This window comes from Lampetra planeri, chromosome 41 (assembly GCF_965212315.1).
Source record: "Lampetra planeri chromosome 41, kcLamPlan1.2.h2, whole genome shotgun sequence".
Lineage (NCBI taxonomy): Eukaryota > Metazoa > Chordata > Hyperoartia > Petromyzontiformes > Petromyzontidae > Lampetra > Lampetra planeri.
In genome coordinates this window covers 838,530-861,012 of record NC_136147.1, presented here as the reverse complement: position 1 = coordinate 861,012, position 22,483 = coordinate 838,530, and the positions used below count along the sequence as shown (strand labels likewise).

The 22,483-nt window shown below is 44.9% G+C and overlaps 2 protein-coding genes across 2 annotated transcripts; one reads left to right on the top strand and one right to left on the bottom strand.

Moving 5' to 3' along the window:
- Nucleotides 1-570: 570 nt before the first annotated feature.
- On the bottom strand, nucleotides 571-2,969 carry LOC144732042 (uncharacterized). The gene is made up of 2 exons (XM_078613253.1): nucleotides 2,033-2,969; nucleotides 571-1,558 (listed from the first exon to the last, which is right to left on the bottom strand). The coding sequence occupies exons 1-2, from the start codon at nucleotides 2,478-2,480 to the stop codon at nucleotides 1,062-1,064; spliced, it is 945 nt and encodes a 314-aa protein (XP_078469379.1). The 5' UTR covers nucleotides 2,481-2,969; the 3' UTR covers nucleotides 571-1,061.
- Nucleotides 2,970-8,611: 5,642 nt separating this feature from the next.
- Nucleotides 8,612-21,984, top strand: HADH (hydroxyacyl-CoA dehydrogenase). Its single transcript, XM_078613258.1, has 8 exons — nucleotides 8,612-8,896; nucleotides 10,769-10,897; nucleotides 12,843-13,000; nucleotides 13,538-13,664; nucleotides 14,414-14,503; nucleotides 15,662-15,734; nucleotides 16,687-16,803; nucleotides 18,741-21,984. Exons 1-8 carry the CDS (start codon nucleotides 8,777-8,779, stop codon nucleotides 18,857-18,859), a joined length of 933 nt encoding a protein of 310 aa, XP_078469384.1. The 5' UTR covers nucleotides 8,612-8,776; the 3' UTR covers nucleotides 18,860-21,984.
- Nucleotides 21,985-22,483: the final 499 nt, after the last annotated feature.

The following is a 22,483-nucleotide window of genomic DNA, read 5'->3' as shown; positions in this document are numbered from 1 at the left end:
GAACAGTTGGCAGGTTGTCTAGTTAGCGGCATCTAAGGTGGTCGAGATGGCGGCAACGAAGGTGACGAACCGCAACACAGCGAGGGGATCCAATTGCAGCAACCGCCCTGAGCCCTCGTCCCGGGGCCCCTCTTATCCTCCTGGCGTGGCCTCGCCCCGCCCCCACCACGCCCCTTTTCTAGAACCTACTAGCAGGTTCTCGGGCTTCCAGATCGACCCCTTCCTGGGCTTCCCCTTCGATCCCCTTCTCCTGACGTGGGTACTGCCCCCTGCTGCCAGTACCACCTGCCCGTCAGCAGCCCGCGTTATTACACTACATATATATTTGCCTGAGAGGATGTATGCAGTTTTTTCTGTAATCAGGCCCCTCGTCTTTTGGCACAGAGAGCCCTTTGTGTACAACTTCCGCAATAGACCTCATGACCCATGCAAAATTACACGATGTGGGATTCACTCTTTCTCAGAGCACCAGGCTACAAAGGCCTGAATATTAATGATGGAAACACTGAAAAGAGGTCTCGGCTTTCTTGTTGTTCTTGCAGTACTTAAATAAGCAGTGCTGAACACATATTGGTATGAATACATGCTTTATTGTTTCCTTAACATGTGGGAAAATGTGTTTAATCATTTACCAATTTTAAACAGTTGTTATTTGTAAATATGCTATGTAAAATTGTTACATTAAAATCAGTTAAGTATACCATGCCATTTCACCTGTACATAAAATCAACTCTTCTGACCGTTCAAGACACATTAGTTTAATAAAATATATAAACAAATACAAGATTTGTCCTTTCTCTGAAGCAGAATTGCCTTGGTATAACAAACGTTTACCATTCGTGGTCTGCGAATTATGAAATATGTGGTATGTTAAATGTACTGTTACATAGCTCGAGTGAAGTTAGACTTTTCTGTCTGTGGTGACAAGTTTCCTTAACAACAAAAAACATTCAAACAACCATTTACGAATCAATTATACATTTCCTCATCATTGTGATTATGAAAATACATAATATTATTGAGACAATTCGTATGTTATCTTTCTGAGCACGAAATGTGTTTTATAAGGGCAGGTCGGGGTACAGTAGGAAACCTGAAAAAGTGCTGTCGGTGCTCGAATCTGTGTAAACCTTAATGTGAGAACTTTCTGTTTGTAGCCACACTTCATCACCCTTTGTCAAACGCAAAACTGAAGAGCCTGACAAGCTGTAATGGCCCGTGACGGAGGAATATTTAAACTGAACTGCTTGTCCATTGCGTCTCAGGGAGACCCGGGCGGTGCCACTTCCACCGGTGAGATGGTAGTCAAAGTAATAGACGCCCGGGAAATGGCAAGTGAACTTGCCGGTGAACGTGTTGTAATGATTCTGCTCATTGTACATGGCCTTGCTGAATGTTATAGGGGATCCGCTGCGAGGGTTCGATACAGACAGACCCGCGGTGAATGCGGATCTGGGGGTGGCAGCCGGGGCTTCTCCTTTGTCTCCCTTTTCTCCCTGAAGTCCACGATCCCCTCTCTCTCCAGCGGGACCCATCGGCCCGAATTTTCCAGGAAACCCTGCGAAGGGATTACGAAAAGTTTCTGCACCTTTAAAAATTGAAAAGCAAGTGTCTCCGGTGGCGTAATTCATCGTTTAATCGTACTTGTGTTTAGCAGGCGTACTTCAGTGGACAATAACGTAGACCCATAAATGATTTTGTAAATCCTACATTAAACACACTAAGCCCAACACATTGGACCTTGGTTGTTTACCTTATTGTTTTTGATGGCGATATAAAAAAAAATGTGCAAAAAAATATACAATAAAATTAACATTCACAAACCCTGGAATGAGTCCCGACATATACATCGGAATGATGTTTAGAAAGATAGGTTATCAGAGCTGAGCCTTTGTCAATCGTGAAAGCAATGATCCAGTGTGCTTAACACAATCGACGCTCTGTATTATAGTGCCGCCACAAAAGTTTACATCTGGAGGACTTTGTAACGCCTGGCTATGGTGGGGTGCAGTGAGAGTTCAAGGTTTTTTACCGGTCTCTCCTGCGCTCCCTTTGTCCCCTTGCACGCCATCATCCCCCCGGTCTCCTTTCTCGCCGTTCTTGCCAGGCTGGCCGTCATGCCCGTCCCGTCCATCTCGCCCAAGAGGACCGATCGGGCCTGGGTTTCCCGGGATCCCGTGGTTCCCCGGTATCCCCGGCATGCCTGTGCAGAACCTTCCCACGTCCTGCTCGGCGCCACGGCCACTATCTGTGGCGGCGGCCGTCATTGACATCAACATTTGCTGCTGAAACAATTCGGCGCCATGGTCGCTCTCTGTGGTGGCGGCCGTCACTGACATCAACAGTTGCTGCTGAAGCAGCAGCAGCAGTAGCAGTGGGTGGCTGGATCTCGGACAGAGGGCCATCGTCTGTTGCAGGTGGAAGTCATGAAGTCCGGGAATAATTTGAGCAAATGGAAAAGGGGGTGAGTGGGGGGGCATTGGTCAGTATCACTTTTCCAAAAAATTATCGACCTCCCATGTTGTGTACCCCCTAAGTAACCCACAATCCCATTGCTCTACCGATGATAAAATAATATAATGACGAAAAACGAAACTGCCGTTGAATTGTTGAAACACATACGCCATTTATAGATGAGAAAACAATGAACGAAAGTCACCGTCTTCTCTTGAAATGAATATTCTGTCGTTAAAGTTTTCGTTATTGCTCAAGTGATTTATCAAAAGCAGTTCCACGTGTGAACATTTAAAAATGTGAATAAAAGTATCTTTACAACATCGCAAATTACCCAAATGAAGATACCAAGTCATGCATGTCTATCACTGTAAGATACATTGTTACATTTCGGCGAGCACATTATTTGTCAGAAATGCAAGAACATTCATCTAGCTGCATTTTAAGCCAGCGGTTGAGCGATTGTGAAAATCATGAGACTATTTCCCCACTGCTCGTCCCGCGAAGTGAACCCGACTTACCTTCTTAGATTTGCAAACGGAAACTGATACAATAACCACCAATGTTCAAGGCGAACAGCTCGCTGGTGTTGACGGTAGCTCCGTTTTTATAGCTGGACCAGGAGGCGCGGTGGAGTGGCAGGCAAAGGTGCAGCTGAGGAATGAGGAAGTTTAAGCAAATCTGGGGCGAGGTATCGAAAGTGGTTTCTCAAGGGGAGAGACTCGGAGTTGATTCTCGGAAGAACCGACTCTGGCACGGCTCGTGTGCTGTGGAGAAGTGACGGCATCATCAGAATCAGAATATTTATTTATACTGGAGGAATCCGATGAGCTATGAAGCTCTATTTCACAAATGCCCAGTCGGGGGCAGGTAAGAACGTTACAAGAATACAAAAAAAAACACGATAGGAGTGCAAAGTACAAGAAAGGTAAACAAATCACCGAAACAAACACAAATACAACGAAACCATCCCCATCCTACCAGGCAAAGCCTACTGAGGTATTAACTTATTTTTCAGAAGCGACCTGGCCACAAATGATAGCTCAATAAAGTAGGCCATCATTTGGGCAATTATAGCTCTAAAATAATAATAATAAACATTGAATGAAGCCGAGGACCATAATGGGTTCTTTGTTCATTAAAGTTGTTTTCAATTGAAACAAGCAGCACTTTGCACGATATTGCATATGCTCTATATTTTAAAATCCCTCTTTATGCATCTTGTAATGTGCATTGTTTGCTATAGTCAATATGATCATTGCCCTGTTCATATATATGTGAAGGGGAGACTTGAGATGGTTAAGCAGGATCTTTATTTTCAAGGCAACTCACGCCGTACTTCCACTCATCATCGACAACCAACGACGAACCCTCCAACTCATCTCCCTTTTATAGCCCGTCTCCCCCCACCCCCCTTTCACACTCATTACCTTCTCGGGAATGTCCCCCCCCCCCCCCCTTTGTCCATCCTTCTCGGGTTTTCCCCACTTTGTTAATCCTTCTGGGGCCAATCCGTTCAGAGGGTCCTCCACTCAATGATCGGATTTCGTGTCGTACACGGCAGCGCTCCCGTGACCCTTAACCCGTGGTTGTGTGGCGTTTGTGTGTGAGGATGTCCCGAACATCCTCTACATGTATAGAGGATTGCATGACAAATATGATTTGTGATTAGTTTATTTTGGGTTAGATCGTGCGGTTACCGTACTGCAGTTATAATTTCAACGTGTCATTGAGCCTAGTTAAAACAAATGGACATTATACCTAAATGATCTAACCCAAAACTAATAAAGAATCATCATTGTCATGAGGGGCGGCCTCTGAGCAAACATTCTCCCCTTCTCCTCCCTGCTAATCAAGTACCACCCCGAATTTGAGACCAGGGCTTTCTACACTGTGAGGTCGAGCCATGGGTTTCGCTGGTGACACCTGACGATCGACCACTCGGGAAGGCAGAAAATTCAGAGTGTAGCTTTAATTTTGACCTAAGCGCCCATTCACAAACCAACGGGCAGTGGCACTGGTGGCATTATGCCTCGTGATGTTTGCTCACTCGGCCTACCATGATGACTCAGGTCAATTGCTTCCCCCCCCCCACCCGGTGCGAGGGGTCAACATGGACTTTAGGGGCAAAAAGAGAGACGAAAGAAAAGGATTGGCTCTGAAACCAATATCTACTTTCATTGAGGGTTGTGGTATATCCCTATGACTTAATGACAACTTCCTCTTCTTTAGCTATCTGTTCATTGGTGGATCTTTGAATTAAACTTCATCTTGTATGGTTTAGAGCTTTGTTCTTCATTTCACCCCCCCCCGCCACCTTCCTTTAGGTCATATAGCAGCATTTTCATTTGTCTCCATCTGGGTAACTTTTCTAACATTCTTCCATCTAGAACATTATTGGTCAAACTTTTACCTCCAAGACTGTATCCAATCCGCACATTTTTCATTTTCTGGATTGTTTGAATTATACTTTTCTCCGTAACTTGATATAAAAAGTGTCCTCACTCTTTCTTTCCATCCAACTGATTTTTACAATTCAACACCATACTTTAAGACTCAATTGTATTGTTTTTTTCTGTCCAAGTTTCTGCTGCATTTGCGAAACAATGTACTGTACAACATTCTTTGGCATGTGTTGTGACGGGTACTGCAAGATACGATCATATCCGTCCAGTTGGCTTCTGGTTGACAAACGAATACATTCATTATAAGGTCGTGCTCACTACACACACAGTGCTTGCCACAAATGAACCACGACACCTCGCTGATCTCATCAAGGAGCATTAACCATCATCACGCGACCTCCGGTCATCCTCACAGTGGCGTTTGGCTCACCATCGAACAAAGATGGTCACCGCATGGCGCGCTATCAGATGCGATTCTGCGGCTGTCTGGAACGCTCTTCCGATATTAGGAAGCCACTGGAGCTATACACTTTTAAGTCATCTAGATTGAAAACTCATTTCTTTGGAACTGCGTTTTTGTGTTTATTCTGTTGTCCTTCCCCCAGAACTCCGATTAGCACGGTTGGCTATGTACGGTGTGAAAAAAATTCAACATACAGTACCTACAACTAATGCATTTCTCGGACGCGGAATGCAGGATGAGAGTGGCACGTACTCATAGGGTTTACTGCCTATGCTGGCCCTGAAGCAAGAGAGTGATAACCCTTATCAGGGCCTTAATCTCCCCAGCCGCCCACTCTCCCTTGTCCTATTTGACCTTTCCCCTACCTACTCTGGGATCACTGTGTAAAAGCACGGGAGCGGTATCATCACGCTGCTGCTTCAAGGTCGTAGCCCATGATTTGCGGCAGTGGTTACCGCCGTTTCGCCCAAATCAGAGAGCTCCGTGGTGTATCGACTAAAGGCCTTCGTGGCCGCCCAGCTCACCTGGAAGTGGGCCCCATCCTGGGCTCACCCAACGGCTATAATAGGGGCCGGGGCACTCCATATGTACATCAGGCTTTGAAACCAACCGATTTTAATTCTATTTTACCAGGTAAGGCCCACTGACCTGCATAGCTCTTTTTCAGAAGCGACCTGGCCAGAAATGATAGTCCAATGAAGTGGCTTATTACGTGGAAATGTATAGCACCTAAATACTCTAAACGCATGTTGTTTCTAAATGTGGAGGGGGGAAATCCACGCAACCACGGGGAGAGAGACATGCAAACTCAAAATATAAAGCAGGCGTCAGGGTCGGGATCGAACCCACGACAAGGCGAGGGAGTTAACATCTCGCTACTCTGGCCAATCCCCCAGCCCCCCCCCTCCCCGTTAGGAAACATTTGGCTGAGGCCACTTGTGAGATCATTTGGGAAGAACACCTACAGCGGAGAGTTCTGATGTTGAGACAGTTGTGCAGGGCTTATACACCCAGGTGTGCGTGGTGTTGTGGGTTCTGGTGGTGCTTGGTGGAGGTGAATTCCCCAGGTGCCAGTCTCTGAATGTTTTGAGTGAAGTGTACTCTCAGCCAATGTTGATTGAGTCGTGAACAATTATTTTTTTAGTTATATTGGACCTGAGGGTCCCAGTGACACACCACATTGCAGTGTTCAGTTGGACATCAAAAAGTCGAGTGGTGACTACTTATAGTCCATGGGGCCGTCCATAAATGACGTAACGCACCTGGGGGGGGGGGTCAGACATTTGTGACGATGTGTGACGAGGAGGGGGGGGGGGGGTGAGAAATGTGACGTCACATCAAAATGCGCAACTTTAAACATAGACAACACGTTCTACTTCATTAAATAGACTTTTTAATACATGTTTTCTCCTACAACATCAAAGTGCAGCGCCACATTAAATACGCACTACAATGACAACAGTTTAAAGCGATTTGAAGCATGTTTTATTTTTTTTGGGAGGGTGGGGGGGTCAGAGCTTTGTGACGTCATATTTGAGGGGGGGAGGGGTCTGACTTTTTGTGACGCCGCGTGACGACGGAGGGGGGTCAAAAATGGTCCAAAATCGCGTGACGTTATTTATGGACAGCCCCCAGATTGGTGCATCGTTGATGTCCGTAGCATTGGGTGCTGGTGCTGACCAGCTGGTGCTTGCCAGTCTGTGGACCAAGTTGACCCTCGTTTTGATCTTGGCGGCTACCTTTTTCAGGTGTTGGTGGGGAGAGGTAAGCGAGTGTGGGGAGGGGCAGTATGGTTAGATGAAGCGGGAGAAGTCGGAGAGAACTGGTCGGGAGTCGAGTGAGATGAGAGGGCGAAGAAGTAGGAGAGTAATGGCGAGTAGAGTGATGAGGAGTGGGAGAACACTGGGAGTAGAATGAGATGAGTGGGGATGGGTAGAAGACAAATGGAGAGTAGAGTGAGATTAGCGGGGAGAGGAGTAGAGTGAGTTCTAGATTTGAAGCTTTCGTGACTGCAAGGATTCATACTCTTAGTTCTTTCGCTAAAGTCACGTAGGTAAAAAATGAAATTAAAATTAATAAAATAATAAAAATCACGACGTTTCGGAGGCAACACACTTGATGCAGCAAATCTGGCTGTGACGGTCCCACCTGATGACGGAGACTTGTGTTGCCTCCGAAACGTCGTGATTTTTATTATTTTTTTAATTTAAATTTCATTTTTTACCTACGTGACTTTACCGAAAGAACTAAGAGTAGAGTGAGGTTGGAAGTGAGGTTGGGAGTGTGCTTTGGAGGTGAGGTTATCGATTCCCGACGTTTGATCGTCGCTAGAAATCGATTCCCTCTCCGCTCGCCCATCGGATCAGCGACGCGTTCCCTGCCGCCATCTTAGGCGGGGAAGTCGACGCAGTTTGGCGGCACAGAGAGAGAGTCCAGAGTCCCCCCCCCCCCCCCGTTGTCAATATACACAAATAAAGTCAACACTGTGGCGTTAACATACAAACATATATATACACACGCACGTAACAAAAAAATTGGCGACAGCGCATAAACCAAACAACGTGTTGCGAATGTTTATATTGTTATACTGTATGTGCCTTTGAATATAATCCGTTGTCCCGAAACTGTTGCCTCTTTTATTTCTGAGGCAGAGTTGTTGACGAGCGTGTGAAGTTTTTTGTTTGTTTTTTCTTTCGGATGCAAAGAGTTGCTGGCGAGTGTGTTAAATTTTTTCTATTTCTGAGGCAAAATAGTTGAGTGTCGAGTTTTTCGTATTTCTTTCTGAGGCAAAGGAGTTGTTGACGAGCGTGTTGCGTTTTTGTTGTTATTATCAATTGTGCTCGTGTAACCAAGCACAATTGGCACCAGCAACATTAATAACGTGTTTTAAAGTGCAACCAAACAACAGCAACAACGCGGGCGTCGTCCCGTAGCAAGATGGCGGAGATTTTGAGTCGTCGTCCCGTAGCAAGATGGCGGAGACTTTGAGTCGTCCCCTAGCAAGATGAAGGATACTTTGAGTCGTCGTCCCGTAGCAAGATGGCGGAGACTTTGAGTCGTTGTTCCGTAGCAAGATGGCGGAGACTTTGAGCCGTCCTGTAGCAAGATGGCGGAGACTTTGAGTCGTCGTCCCGTAGCAAGATGGCGGAGACTTTGAAACGTCGTCGTCCCGTAGCAAGATGGCGGAGACTTTGAAACGTCGTCGTCCCGTAGCAAGATGGCGGAGACTTTGAGTCGTTGTCCCGTAGCAAGATGGCGGAGACTTTGAGTCGTCGTTCTCGTCACGGGGGGAGGGCTGGCGGCTGAAACTCGGGCAAAGTTGAAGCGGCCGCGCCAGTCCACCACGAGCGGGGAGCTTTGCAAGGACACACGCTCTCACCTCACCTAACCTTGTGTTCACACCACCCACATTTCCCGAACTCAATCTCATCGTCGCCGTGCCCCGGACAACGCAATGGCGTTCATCGGCAGGCAGCTCGTGCGGACGATGTCTTCGGGCGGCGCCGTGAAGAAGATAAAAATCGAGAGCCTCTCGGTCATCGGCAGCGGGCAGATGGGCGCGGGCATCGCGCAGGTAACTCGGTACCTACTGACAGTCTACGTAGCTACAGTCGACTTAGCTACAGTCTACATAGACTGTAGCTAAACAGTCTGTAGTTAATGTCTATATAGCTACAGTAGACTGTAGCTACAGTCTATGTAACTACAGTCTATGTAGCTACAGTCTATGTAGTTAATATCGATATATTACAGTCTATGTAGACTGTAGCTATAGTCTATGCAGTTATAGTCTATGTAACTACAGTCTATGTAGTTAATGTCTATATAGCTACAGTCTACGTAGCTACAGTCTACTTAGCTACAGTCTACATAGACTACATAGACTGTAGCTACAGTCTATGTAGCCTGCCATGTGAACACGGCACAGTACACTCTACTGCATACAGTACATAGTATTAGCTTGCATAGGGTTTGTAATACAACCTGTGCAGTGCAGTTTACATTGCCGTGTAAATACACAGCTGGGATTGCCCCGGCAGTGCATGTAGACTGTATTATATTATTGCAATACATTAAACACACACACACATACTGTGTGGCATACGGTAGATTTACACAGATCGTGTGTCCCGTGTATTGTGTTTTGTGCTGCATAGAGTAAATACCACAGTGCATGTATTACTACAATACTGCACGTGTTAGTGTAGCAACACTGCGATTTATTTACGATTTACCCGTCTCTTGATAATGATCGTGGCAGCTGAAAAGAAACCCAAAGTATGTGCAAGAGACCCATGCCAGGTCTATTTGAGGGCTCCTGAAATCTGTTCACAATTCCACCACCCTCTTGCCTGTCCCCTTTGTAACCCAACAAACAAAAACATTAAGTTGCTGGACATTGCACAAACACAAAACAATCTAAAACTAAACTCTACTGTGGGATCGAGGTGCTTTGGAATTCCCTGAACCTCATCCCACACTCGAGCGCGTTCCGTAAGCGAGGTGTTAGGAGATTGTTAATGTCGTGATGATGTATCCCGATGTGATTTTTCATTGTCTTGCTTTTGACTTTGAATGGCAGTCCATGTCCTGCTGGAAGATATTTGGCAAAACCGCGAGCCAGACCCAATGCTGTCACTTGTGCAATTGGGGTGCACGTTAACGCTGTTGCAATACATTTTGAAACAGCGTTGCCATATATAATTGACCTTAATACAGCATCCTGGCTGGCATGAAAGTATACAAAACCCACCAAGTTAGACAGGTTTTAACATTTGTCTTTTCAAACTTGTTGGCAAGACGTGTGGTTGAGTGACCCGCGCTGTGAACCCAGGCGACCAGATGTCTATATCGGGCTGTGGCTGACTTCAGTGACAAGTGACATCTAAACCAGCCTTGCCAGCATGCCCACCACCACCCCCCTTCGACAAGCTGCACTGATGCCCTGACCAGCTTGGTGAAGTACGATTTGAGAAAGACGAACGTGGCGTAGGGAGGCCTTTATCCATTGGTGGATTGAGAATGGCAAGAGTTTGTATTGAGTGTAATGCTCGGATGGCTTTCTGCCTGCATGCATGCCAGCCGTGGTGTTTGCAGTGCAGATATGCATAGACCAATCCAAACTAGAACAATCTGTACAAAAACAGTGTACTTGGCATGCCGAGATATCTGCAAAACACATCTCTACATTCTGCAATACGCAATGACCAGCAAGGTGAGGTATGGTCAAATAAACTTCGCTGCCAGCACAACATGGGGAGATCCTCATCTAGCAGTAGAGTAACAAGCGCGCTGTACATGGACATACTTTGTCATCTTGGTGTCCCAAGTCACTATTCGAAATGAGGCTGCCAAGGTCTCTTGAGTTATCACCGTATGTGGGTGTCACGCTTTTGTTTTAAAATCTCAATAACTGTTGCATACTTGACCAACATGTACCCTGCAGATCGCCGCAACTACCGGCCACAAGGTGGTGATAGTGGACCAGACTGATGACATTCTGCAGAAGGCCATCAAGGGCATTGAGTCCAGCCTGAAGCGGGTGGTGAAGAAGAAGTTTGGGGACAACACGGAGGTAATTCACCAGCGTTGGATGTCATCTGCTTTAGAGGTCGCAGGGAGATGCATCATCATCATCAGCCATGATTAATCCACTGATGAATTAAAATCTTCCAAGGCCATTTCCATCTCTCATACAAAGCAGCAATTCATCTAGCACCTGCGCAATAAATAATTTTATCGAAATTATTTTATCGCTTCATCTCTGCTGCGGACATACTCTTGGGCGTGTATTCTTCATTAACTGCAATTCTTCTTGCCATGACGTGTCCTGCCCAAGCCAACTTTTTGTAAAAAGTGACTCAATTTCAAGCATTATCCAGGCTCATTTCAGTTAAGCTTCTGATATCCAACAATATCGGATGTATTCTAGGTGATTTCTTAGTGATACATTCCTTTCCTTCAAATGGAATTATAACCCCCGTATGGATTGCATGCCAGTTTGGTTACTAGGACATTTGATTGCTGTGAAACTAGCATTGTTATGGAAAATGGCAGTGTAAATAAATAACCTGATTTTGATAGCATTGTGCATCCTTCGTTATAATTCTTTACCTTGAGCAAAAAAAAGTTTCTGACAAACGGGGAATAATTCCATGACCTAGATATGGAATAGAACACAAAAATAGCTGGCAAATAGGCACATTGCCTCTTGCCAGAGCAAAGTTAGTAAGTGTACAGTCCTAGATGTGGCAACTGCCCCCTTGGGGTTTTAAACTCAGACAGGAATGTGGTTCAGCTGCCGCACATGGCATTGTGCCAATTAGACCAAGCTGCCTGGTGTTTACAGTGGGAGCAGGAGAAATGTAAAATGTTTGTAAAATGGAAACTTGCTTTTTCCCGAGCAGGACTTCTTTGATCAAATATTTTGAGCAAACAGTGTTTGAAAAACTATATATTTAATAAACATGACATATAGACAAAGGGAAAAAAGGACTATCCACTTATTATTAAGTTAGGTTACACAAACAGAATTGCATGAACACACTGCAAACAGAGAGGCAAGGGAAATGAAAGGGTAAAGAAGTAACATCGCATTCAACTTATGCTTATAAAAATATGCGCTTTCTCGTTCGAGCAGAGATGTAGCCAACACTCAACCAGGGAATAGGCCCAACATCAGAGAGAATGGAAATGAATCGGTGGGAGAGTAATTGTTGGCTGCTATACTGCTTCTCCGGGTGCATTTTAATAATGCTCCTTTACCATTGGATAGAAGGACCAAACGGTGTGAATACGAATCCGTGATACAGTTCAATCCCAAGAGAGTGCATGTGAGGTACTACATTGTGAGCACATTGGTTTGCTTTTCTGTAATGTTTACATTGTGCCTGCAGATAAGCAGTACGGCAAGCAGGTGTGTGACAGCTGGCAAAGTGGTTAGCTCACTAAGCCTGGAGTACTGCAACCTGAGTTTGATTCCTGGCCACGGCTAACATCAGTAGCGAGTAATATCGGAACCGGTGCTGGGCCCCCCCACCACCTTTACTAACCCTCACTGACCAACACGGTGAAGTATGGTTAAACATCCCCCGTGACTGAAAGGTCTGGGGAGGCCTTTGTCCAGCAGGAGATTGACAAAGGGCTGCAATATATATTTTAATCAGAGCACAAGGGTTAATTAATTATATATCTGCTGCATCACCGACCGTCGATCATCTGTCGTCATGCATGCGGGGAGTGGTAGTTTAGCGGTTCGCGTGCTGCATTACAAACCTCGCGACCCGAGTTCGATTCCCACTCAGGACCAACACCAGTGACGATGATATGAACCGGTACTGGGCATCTCCTAAGTTGACTCAGCCTAAAATGAGTGCCTGCTGCGGTGTGTAAACATCGCCACATAGGGAGACAAAGGCCACCCACCCCCTCGTGTGCCATGCTGCTTTAATATGTGTCTGCTCACAACACATGCCCCAAAAAGTTTATTAAGGCTATACGGGGGATCTTTGTCTTTGTAGGCGGGAGCCAAGTTCGTGGCTGACACCATGAGCAACATCAGCACGAGCACCGACGCCACCGCGGTGGTGCACAGCTGCGACCTGGTGCTGGAGGCCATCGTGGAGAACCTCTCCGTCAAGCAGTCGCTCTTCTCTCAGCTGGACAAGTTCGCTCCAGAGTAAGCACAGGCAGTAACCTGGGCAGGGGCGAGCCCTGACGTGAAGGATGGAGCGACGCAGGTGGCTTCGGCGGTGTTGTGGGTGTGCCGCTTTCGTTACATCGTGTCATTAACATATTACAGCATAAGGCACTGACGTGGCCTAGCTGTCGCGCGTTTGTCACTTGTAGAGATTCACGGTTTGATTCTGGCGGCTGTCCTGGTTCACTCAGCAGGTGTATTGACCGTAAAATATCTCGCTCCGTCTACTTCACAGGGGACGGTAAAGATCCCACGACGCCATTCAAAAAAGAGGAGGCTAATGTGTGCCAGTGTCATGGTCCACATTTGCCACATTTGAAAAATGGCCTGCACAATTACTCTATTAGGATTAAGCCATATCAACATCACCCCCGACTGTGAAACTTCTGAAAACTATGTGAAACATAGCACCTTCGCAATCGCCCTGCGCTATAAGAGTGGCACAAATACCAATGGTACTACTTAGCAAAATGATACATTCTGAGTTCTTTTACTTATTGGTTTTTTTCCACCTAGGAAAACTATTTTTGCGAGCAACACATCGTCGCTGCCTATCACCGACATCGCAAACTCCACCTCACGTCAGGACCGCTTTGGGGGGCTGCACTTTTTCAACCCTGTGCCTGTGATGAAGCTGGTGGAGGTGAGTCCACGCGTCACAGCCACAGAGGAGGCATTTACCAAATTTAGTTAGTTTACTGCTAGATGGAGGCCTCCCTGCTCTGTGTTGGTCATGGGGGTTGTTTGAACATACTTCACCACGCTGGTCAGTGCAGGTTGGTCAAGTGGCGACCCAGGGCCCCCGGCTATGGCTTACATCACTCGCCACTGATGCTCGCCGGGGGCTGGGAGTCAAACTCGGGTCACCAGTTTCATAGCGTAGTGCAGCTTGCTAAGCACTGCTTTGCTGCTATCAGCCTTGCCATCACACTGATGTAGAGTTTAAACAAATAGTTTTGAGAAATCCAATTCCTGGACAGTGTTTTGAGTCCAAGTGCTTTCCTGCATCTCCTGAGCTGGTGGTGCAAATTCAGCATTCCCATGGCAAGGGTGAATCTAACCATAGGATAGCCACTAAATGGTGCCAATATTATCGATCCCAGATGGATGATGGGCTGAGTACATCCCCCCAAACTAGGATTTGTACTCGCAACCTTTCGGTTGCGAGCTGCTCACTCTACTACTGGGAAACCAGGCCGGTTGTGTCTCTAAACATGTAAATGTCGGATTTTATAGAAATATGCTGGGGTGGCACAGACATGTTATAAATATCATTTAACACGTAGGCTTTCGCGACCAATATCCACGAGATAAGGAGCGTTCCGAGTGATTTTCTCAGAGGTGGTGCTTGCATGGAATAACATGTGAAGTGTTTCAACCTTATGTGTTCAGGTCGTTGAGACACCCATGACAAGCAAGGCAACATTTGAAGCGCTGACCGACTTCACAATTGCATTGGGGAAAAAACCGGTGTCTTGCAAGGTGAGTAGCCTCTGACAAAATGAATCATCGTGATCATCAGCCACTCTCAGTTATATTCTATGTGGTGAAGGTGACGCATATTACGACGCACTGATTCGCCGAATAAAATTAATTGTTGTGCCCACTGCACGTGCTCCGATTTATATGTGTGTGCCGTCGAGTATGAATTGTGCTAATGTTTATGATTATGGAATTTGAGGGATGTGTTGGGAAAAAATTGATTAGCCACGTATATATTTGAAAATAACCAACGTTCACTTCATTGAAACGCTTCGTAATCCACTTGTGATAGTTGTTATTTGTACTGTCTCACTACAGATAGCTGCAAAGTTAACTTAATGTTTTCATGCACTTAACCTGCCGACCCAAAAGCCGACTTTTAACATCTTGCTGCGGTGGTGAGATGTTAACTTTCTCGCAATGGTATGCAGGAAGGCATTGATCAATTCTGACACCTGTATATTTGGAGTTTTCATGTTCTCCCTGTGGTCGCGTATATTTTTCTCTGGGTCCTCAAATTTTTCCCTCCACATTTAAAAACATGGGTTTAAGAGTATTTGACTGCTAGAAATGTCAACGTAACAAGCCACTTGGTTGAGCTATCATTTGTGGTCAGGTCGCTTCTGAAAAAGAGCTACAGAGCTCAGTGGGCCTTACCTGGTCAAATAAAAAGCATTGTTTGTTTTTTGGAAAATATATTGGTTGTCATGTTTTTCCTGACACCCAACCTCTTTTCAAATCAAATGACCCCATGCACATCTCTTTCCCTGGTCGTTGGTCACCCATGCCGTACATGATGGAAGCCGTCATACATGTGACGGCTCCTATCTGGGAGACCCACCAACCATGCTCCAGTTTGCGAGATGAAATTTGTGCACCCCACATCACCCCACATCACTCCAAGTTTGCAGTTCGCTGCGAGGTGCAGGCCTCCACACTATATTGATCAAAGGGTTGTTTGTGGTTATGTTTTTGAACGTAAACAATTGTCAATTTAATACGTAGGCTTTCGCAACCAATATTATTCATAATATAGGAGATGAGCACCGATGCCTCAATGATCGGTTGAGCAGTTAAATCCCTCTTGACTGTTGACTGGCGGCAGCAGTGGTGACGGTGAGCAAGTTGACACGTCGTCTGCGGTGGCTGCGCGTGCAGGACACGCCGGGGTTCATCGTGAATCGCCTCTTGGTGCCGTACATGATGGAAGCCGTCCGTCTGCACGAGAGGGGTCAGTGCCTCTTGGGGACTGCATCGCAAGTGCCCAAGAACCGAGCACCGATTTCCTCCCATGGGCATCCAAATAAATCTGTGACCCATGCTGGACTAAAAGATGCTGTTATTTAGTCATCTTAACAACATTGGTGGTGGTGGCGGCATTATTTTTCTTGCAATCGTTTTGCTGCACATTGGTTAAACACCCAATGTTTTATAACACTTCTTGCACAACTTTTTACCTGACCGATCACACAATCCCTTCTAACCTCTCACCCAATCCCTGATAATCTCTCACCCAATCCCTGATAATCTCTCACCCACGTGCAATACAATGTGTTCTATAACATCCAAATGCAACTACATCTCAAGACACTGAGGAAGAACAGTGTAAAATGGGTATCTTGGGGAAAGGAGACCATTGTATATTTTTAAGTGAAAGAGAGTCATGGAGAGAGGGGAAAAGGAAGGCCTGAGCCTGGACTTGGAATAGGGGCAGGAAGTTGAAAGCAGGAAGCTCCAAACTTGGTGGGCAGCAGAGGTGAATTAGTGACCTCTGCGACACACGGGTTTTTGTAAGAGTTAGGCCTTTCATGGAAATACAGGAGCAGTTTTGAGAGGTCGGAGCGGAACCAGGAGGGATGTGTGCCAGAGAGAGACGTCAGAAGTATGGATGCGCTTAAAGGGGATAGGTGCATCTATGGTGTCAAGAGCAGGAGTGAGGTATTGGAGAAATAAGAGTGAGAGATGGTCATGGCCAAGCATTGTACATAGGCGAGCAGTCTGTGTAATGTTCCCGACTGAAACCAGGTCCACTCACCCATTCTCTCCACCAATAATTATATACCACTCACCCAACATCTCACCCAGCCACCACTGGGCATGACTTCTTTACTAAACCTCATCACTCAACCTCCCACTCACCTGACAAGTGATGTGTTTTCTCTCTCAATCTCACCCCTGCCCAGGCCACGGCTCCAAGGAAGACATTGACTTGGCCATGAAGTTGGGTGCTGGTTACCCCATGGGCCCCTTCGAGCTTCTGGACTATGTGGGACTGGACACTGGAAAGTTCATCATTGATGGTAAAACGACATTGGCATAACCGTAGGACTGGCAATGTGGGCACCAGAGGTACAGAAACAGCACATTTAAGACTGAGTTGGTCTTCTGAGGTGGCTGGGTGGCTCAGATGTCAGAGTTCTGAGCTCCCAACTGTTGAGATCCTGGGATTGAATGCAGGCAGCTGCCGTGCCCTTCAGTGTAGTGAGCTGATGGTCTGAGCCCGGTCACCAATGACTACCCAATAGTAAACCATCACTTTCAATTTGGCTCTGCATGTAATTTGGCTAAATTCTAGCTTTTGACAATTATACAAGAGTTTAAATGTCTCGTGGCAAACATCACACTTCAGTAGCAAAGCTGCTGAGACACTCTCTCTCTAGTTTGTGGTCTCAGTAGCAGAGGTGTGGACTCGAGTCATGTGACTTGGACTCGAGTCAGACTCGAGTCATGAATTTGATGACTTGCGACTCGACTTGGACTTGCATAACAATGACTTTGTCCCACCTATGAGATGTGGACTCGAGTCATGTGACTTGGACTCGAGTCAGACTCGAGTCATGAATTTGATGACTTGCAACTCGACTTGGACTTGCATAACAATGACTTTGTCCCACCTATGAGATGTGGACTCGAGTCATGTGACTTGGACTCGAGTCAGACTCGAGTCATGAATTTGATGACTTGCGACTCGACTTGGACTTGCATAACAATGACTTTGTCCCACCTCTGCTCAGTAGTAACTCTGTAATGTCCACTTGCTTTGGCTGTAGTCCAACACGAAGGATTGCACTGGTCTGAGAAATCTGAATGGATTATTCTCATGATATGACACTGATAGCACCATTGCAGAAAGATTTTGTAAATAAGACAAAAAAAGGTTTTGTTAATTTGGTGCCCTTCATTCTGGACTTAATGAGGCTTTTTAATTTTCACATTTTTAATTCTTCAGTGATATTCGTTACATTTGTGCAGCACGTGGGACATTTTGATGTTTCCTTTTAGTGGCAACATGTGTTATGCAAGTGTCCAGTGTGTGATGTGAAACAACACGTTGGATATGTAAGCACTTGTAGCACTCCACACACCATGTGCAGTGTGGCGTAGTTGAATGTTGGCCTCACTGGGGTTCATCAGTTCGAGCTCGAACTTATGTTGTGTTTAAATGAATCATGTACTCTTTTACTTTGGCTCTCATCCTTTTCCTGTCAGAGCTGATTATGTATAATTGTAGAGCCATAAGAACTATACATGTGCGCTGGATGAAACATACTGCCCGTAACCGAGAGCCGGTGATGTCGTAAGAATAATAACCATGTGCGGTCCATTTTACTGAACAAAGCCCAGCCATTCTGGTCTTCCTATCTATTTTAGTCCAAAAAATATAAATCTGCTCACATCTGCTGTTTTGGCTTTTCTCAACCAATTTTAGCGCAGCAAGATGTGTTCTTACCCAGATAACATGAAGAATAAGGCCTTTAATGATTAAAAGAGAACATTTCTCAACATCATCTGTAGTTTTAAAGTCCTCTACTTGGACGTGGTGCTCTTCTTTATGCTCGCACACAGTCAGATTGCTCAGGTTTAATCAAAATCAATATCCCGGTCATCATTAATTTCCTAACATCTGCAGCAGTTCTTGGTAAATGCAAACTTGTAGCAGCTGCTATGTTCAACAGCGACTTTCTCTCAAATGGAAGTGCATTTGACTACCGACTCCACGTACACCCCTATACACACGCCACCCCTCCTGCCTAGCTCCTGCAGATGCACCCTTCAGCGTTAATGTTGGAAAAGTCCAAACAGTGGACCGGCTAGAACAGCTGAATAAGCAGTGTCCGCGGCACGCACCACATTTGACCACCAGAATGGAATTTTCACAATGTTTTGCCAGGCCGGACAGTGGACCACAAATGGTTTAAAGCTGCCTCAATTGCTCTCCTGTGTGCCTGTGTTGTAGGCTGGCACCAGCTGGAGCCTCAGAATCCACTTTTTGCTCCCAGCAAAATGCTCAACAAGCTGGTGGAAGAAGGCAAGTTTGGACGCAAGAGTGGGGAGGGCTTCTACAAGTATGCATAAGCCTCGCAGTGAGCAAACACAGCAGATGGTGCTCAACTTGCCGATGCATAAGCATGTACGCACACGCACCTCACCCACCTAGGGGATGTCCATGGCAGGCAGCATAAATGTAGTTCTTGATAGTATTTCAATGAAGAAAAGCGTGCACGTTAATCCAAACATCACATGCGATTTATAAACAGGACCAATTCATCAGTTGGGTTGTGAAATTTGCAATTTAAGTGACCTTTATCAGTAACGCACAAATGTATTTTTGTGTTCTGTGTCTCCCGAAAAGCAACTCCACTTCCTCATACATTTTCTGAGTTAATGCTTCCTTATTGGCTGATGAGAAGTGTTTGCGCTGCAGGTCAAATAAAATGGCAAAAGCAATGGCAAGTTTGTAATATGATGCAGCAGCAATCATGCAGACGATAATATAATCAAAGAGTGCTCTAAAAAAATCAGATAAAATGAGCACTGTTGCAGTCAAAACATTTGCGTGCAACAATGGGAATTTGCGGTCAAAGTGGCTTCATGTTCGCAAAAGGACGCCCATCCGGTCCAGAGCTTGCACATGACACATGGCGGCGTCGATCAGCCACACCCACAATTGCCATCCGTTTCCCTTTACCTGCCATGCAGGGAGATAGTAGATGGGGTGTATTGTATATTGTGATTTGTTAACCAATGCATGGGCTAAATATAACATTGTATACAAGTCATGTAGATGTTTAAGTTATCAAACACACACCCACGTCAAGATACCTCTCGTGGGAAAGTTTTAGAAAAGAGCCCTTGCTGTATTTGAATTACGTGAAGAAATTAATAATCAGGTTTCTAGATAAACAAATCACAGCACGGGAGTAAGTGTAAAGCCCGGCATGAAAGAGGAAATACGATTCCAGAAACGATTCCAGACAAAACGTTTGCTCGCAAATGCTGGGTGCCTCCACGTTTCCAGAAACACGGAAATGTGTTTCCCAGAGTTGACCTGGGTTCTACTTTAAGAAAAACTTTCCGTTTGGCCAATTGGTAGGAGAGGCAGCGCACACATCATCGATCACGTGACGAGGTGCGTGCTGCTGGAATAAGTTTCCCGACGTGTTTCTGGGAACGTGTTTCTGAGGGTGTCCCGCGACCGAGACCATCACGAGCTGCTGACACAAAGCCAACTTGACTTTTGCACATAAACCCGCGTGCCTTGTGTCATTTGTATACCTGGATAAGAACTATGTGAGGATGAATAACGGAATACTTTTGTAAGCTTTGAGGGGCTGGCATGAGTTTGTATTTCATTTACAGGCGCTTTTTCTTGCTGCATGAGCCATGTCTATCTATAACATTTTCAAGGGTATTGATGCACATTTGCGTTTAGTGTGGTATAACACAGGCAAGCACATTCATGTATCAGTCCACTCTGGCCAGGATTAATATGTGCTTAATAATAATCATCGCAAATGATAAATACATTTTTATATTTTCGCTGGCTTTCATGTTAAACTGCAAGTGTAACATGCTGTGCCTAACCGCTGCCTCGGAGCTAAATTAGTAAAACCTGACTTCGCGCGAAGCCGGTCTCGTGAAATGTGTGTTGGTCATCCAAACCAGATAATTCACATTCATAAATAATACGCCCGTTACATTCACATGCCAAAGCATACAAAATTACCACAAAGCCATCTCACATTTGAATTGCATTGTTTTTCCATTTATATGAAGATTGCAGTTATGAAGGATGAAAATGCTTCTTGAAAGATGCATTGTCCTGCCAAACATGGTTATGTTTTGTAACGCGACAACTTAAACAATGCATTATTTACATGAGGAAAGGGTAGTTGACTCAAACTGTTAAGACTGAAATGAAACGGTGCCTGTCATGCCAAGTATTATTATTTCGCACGTGCACAAAGATCGTGCCAGCAGTTGTTACAGAATTACCAATTAGCCTCCCATCATGCCTGGGTTACTCTGCGTCTATGGCCACTGTTTACACGCGCTAACAAGGGCCATACGTTTTGAGTGCCATCAGTCATTAATGTTGACACACAAAAATCTGGGACCCAGCTTGAAGAAACTTTGTCCTCTGAGCCCCATATATATATTTGTTAAACAAAGTGCAGGAACAAAATTTAGATGATGCACACTTTTGTATGGTTAGACTGCACTGCTGTGAAGACTTGAATGAGACATTTGGTAACTTGGTGTAAGTGTGACCCACCAACTGATTGGTGTAGCCGAGCGTCTGAAGATTACTGTGAAGGAGCCAGAGCCGATTGGTGCCGTGTGTAACTTGTGTGAACAATCTTTATCTGTTAAGACGTTCAAACACCAAATAGATACCTTTTGCAAGTAATCAAGTTTGTATTAACCACACGTCATTGTGATGAACGTGCAGACAAACATGCTGTGATAATATAAATGCATTGTCTTTGAGACTGATTACCCTACACCAGAGGCCGGCTTCTTTATGGCCTAGTCTCACCACCAGTGTCAGACCAGAGAAAGCCAAAAGGCGAATAGTACAAAAATGGACTGTTGAAGAATATATATAGTGTGAGCATGCTTGTTTGCATGTTCACCACAAGTACGTGTGGTTGATGCAGACTTTATTCCTTGCAAGAAGTATCTATTTGGTATGTGAACGTCTTAACACCTCCTGTTTAGTGCCAGAAAGGGTCAAATCTATTTTTATTTTTCATACGTTGATACTGGCAAAAGGTCCCATGATAATATCTTTATCATTAACAGTATCAGCCATGGCCCAATCCACTACTGATGGCCTCAACTAAACCACTGATATATCCTTATATGGCCAATAAAATGTACACCGTTTAAAATGGTTATTAAATCCACGTCTCATTTGTGACGATAAACCTTTTAAAAACACCAAACCTTTGTCAACTCATTAAAGTCCGTATAAGTCTGGGGCCATGGACTAAGCAAAGAATGGCAAATGCTTTGTTGATCCCTGAAGGTTGTAAACAGTTTGCTATGTGGAGACAATCTTGCAGTGGTGTTGGTGGACTGAACATTTATAATTGTGGAGTGTCATTGAATAAAGAGGGATATGGAAAATTATACTTTCTGTAGAATACTAGTGTTATACATAGTGGGAAACTTTGAAATAAACTCCATTTTCTTGAGTTTTGTGTCTGTTGAATTTGTGAGGTAAAGTAAATTAGTCTGATTTATTCAGGTCTTGTTATTTAAAATATTTTTTTGTAAATCCAATTTGGTATGAAGGCCGTCCACATGCAATGTCGGATATAACACGGTCAGTTAAACTTCATGCATTATACAGTTTGCTTGAATTGCACTAATCTGTCACAGAAAAATATAAGGCGTCACAATTTGGCAGTTTTCATTGAAACTATTAGTATATTGTGACTTTAAACAAATATTTCCATTTATTTAAAAATGTAAAATAACAATTCCTGTCATTTTAAGCTAAAACCTTGGCTGTGCGGACTTTGTAAATAAACACACTTTTGTTCAAAATGCAGGTATAACGTGCCTGGACATGATTTTAGATTTTAACAAAAAACATTTAAAATTTTTTATCTTCTCACCAAAAATGGCATGATTGTTGGTGTAAAAAAATCTTTACATTTATTCAAGTTATAGTACGTTTAACATGCATGT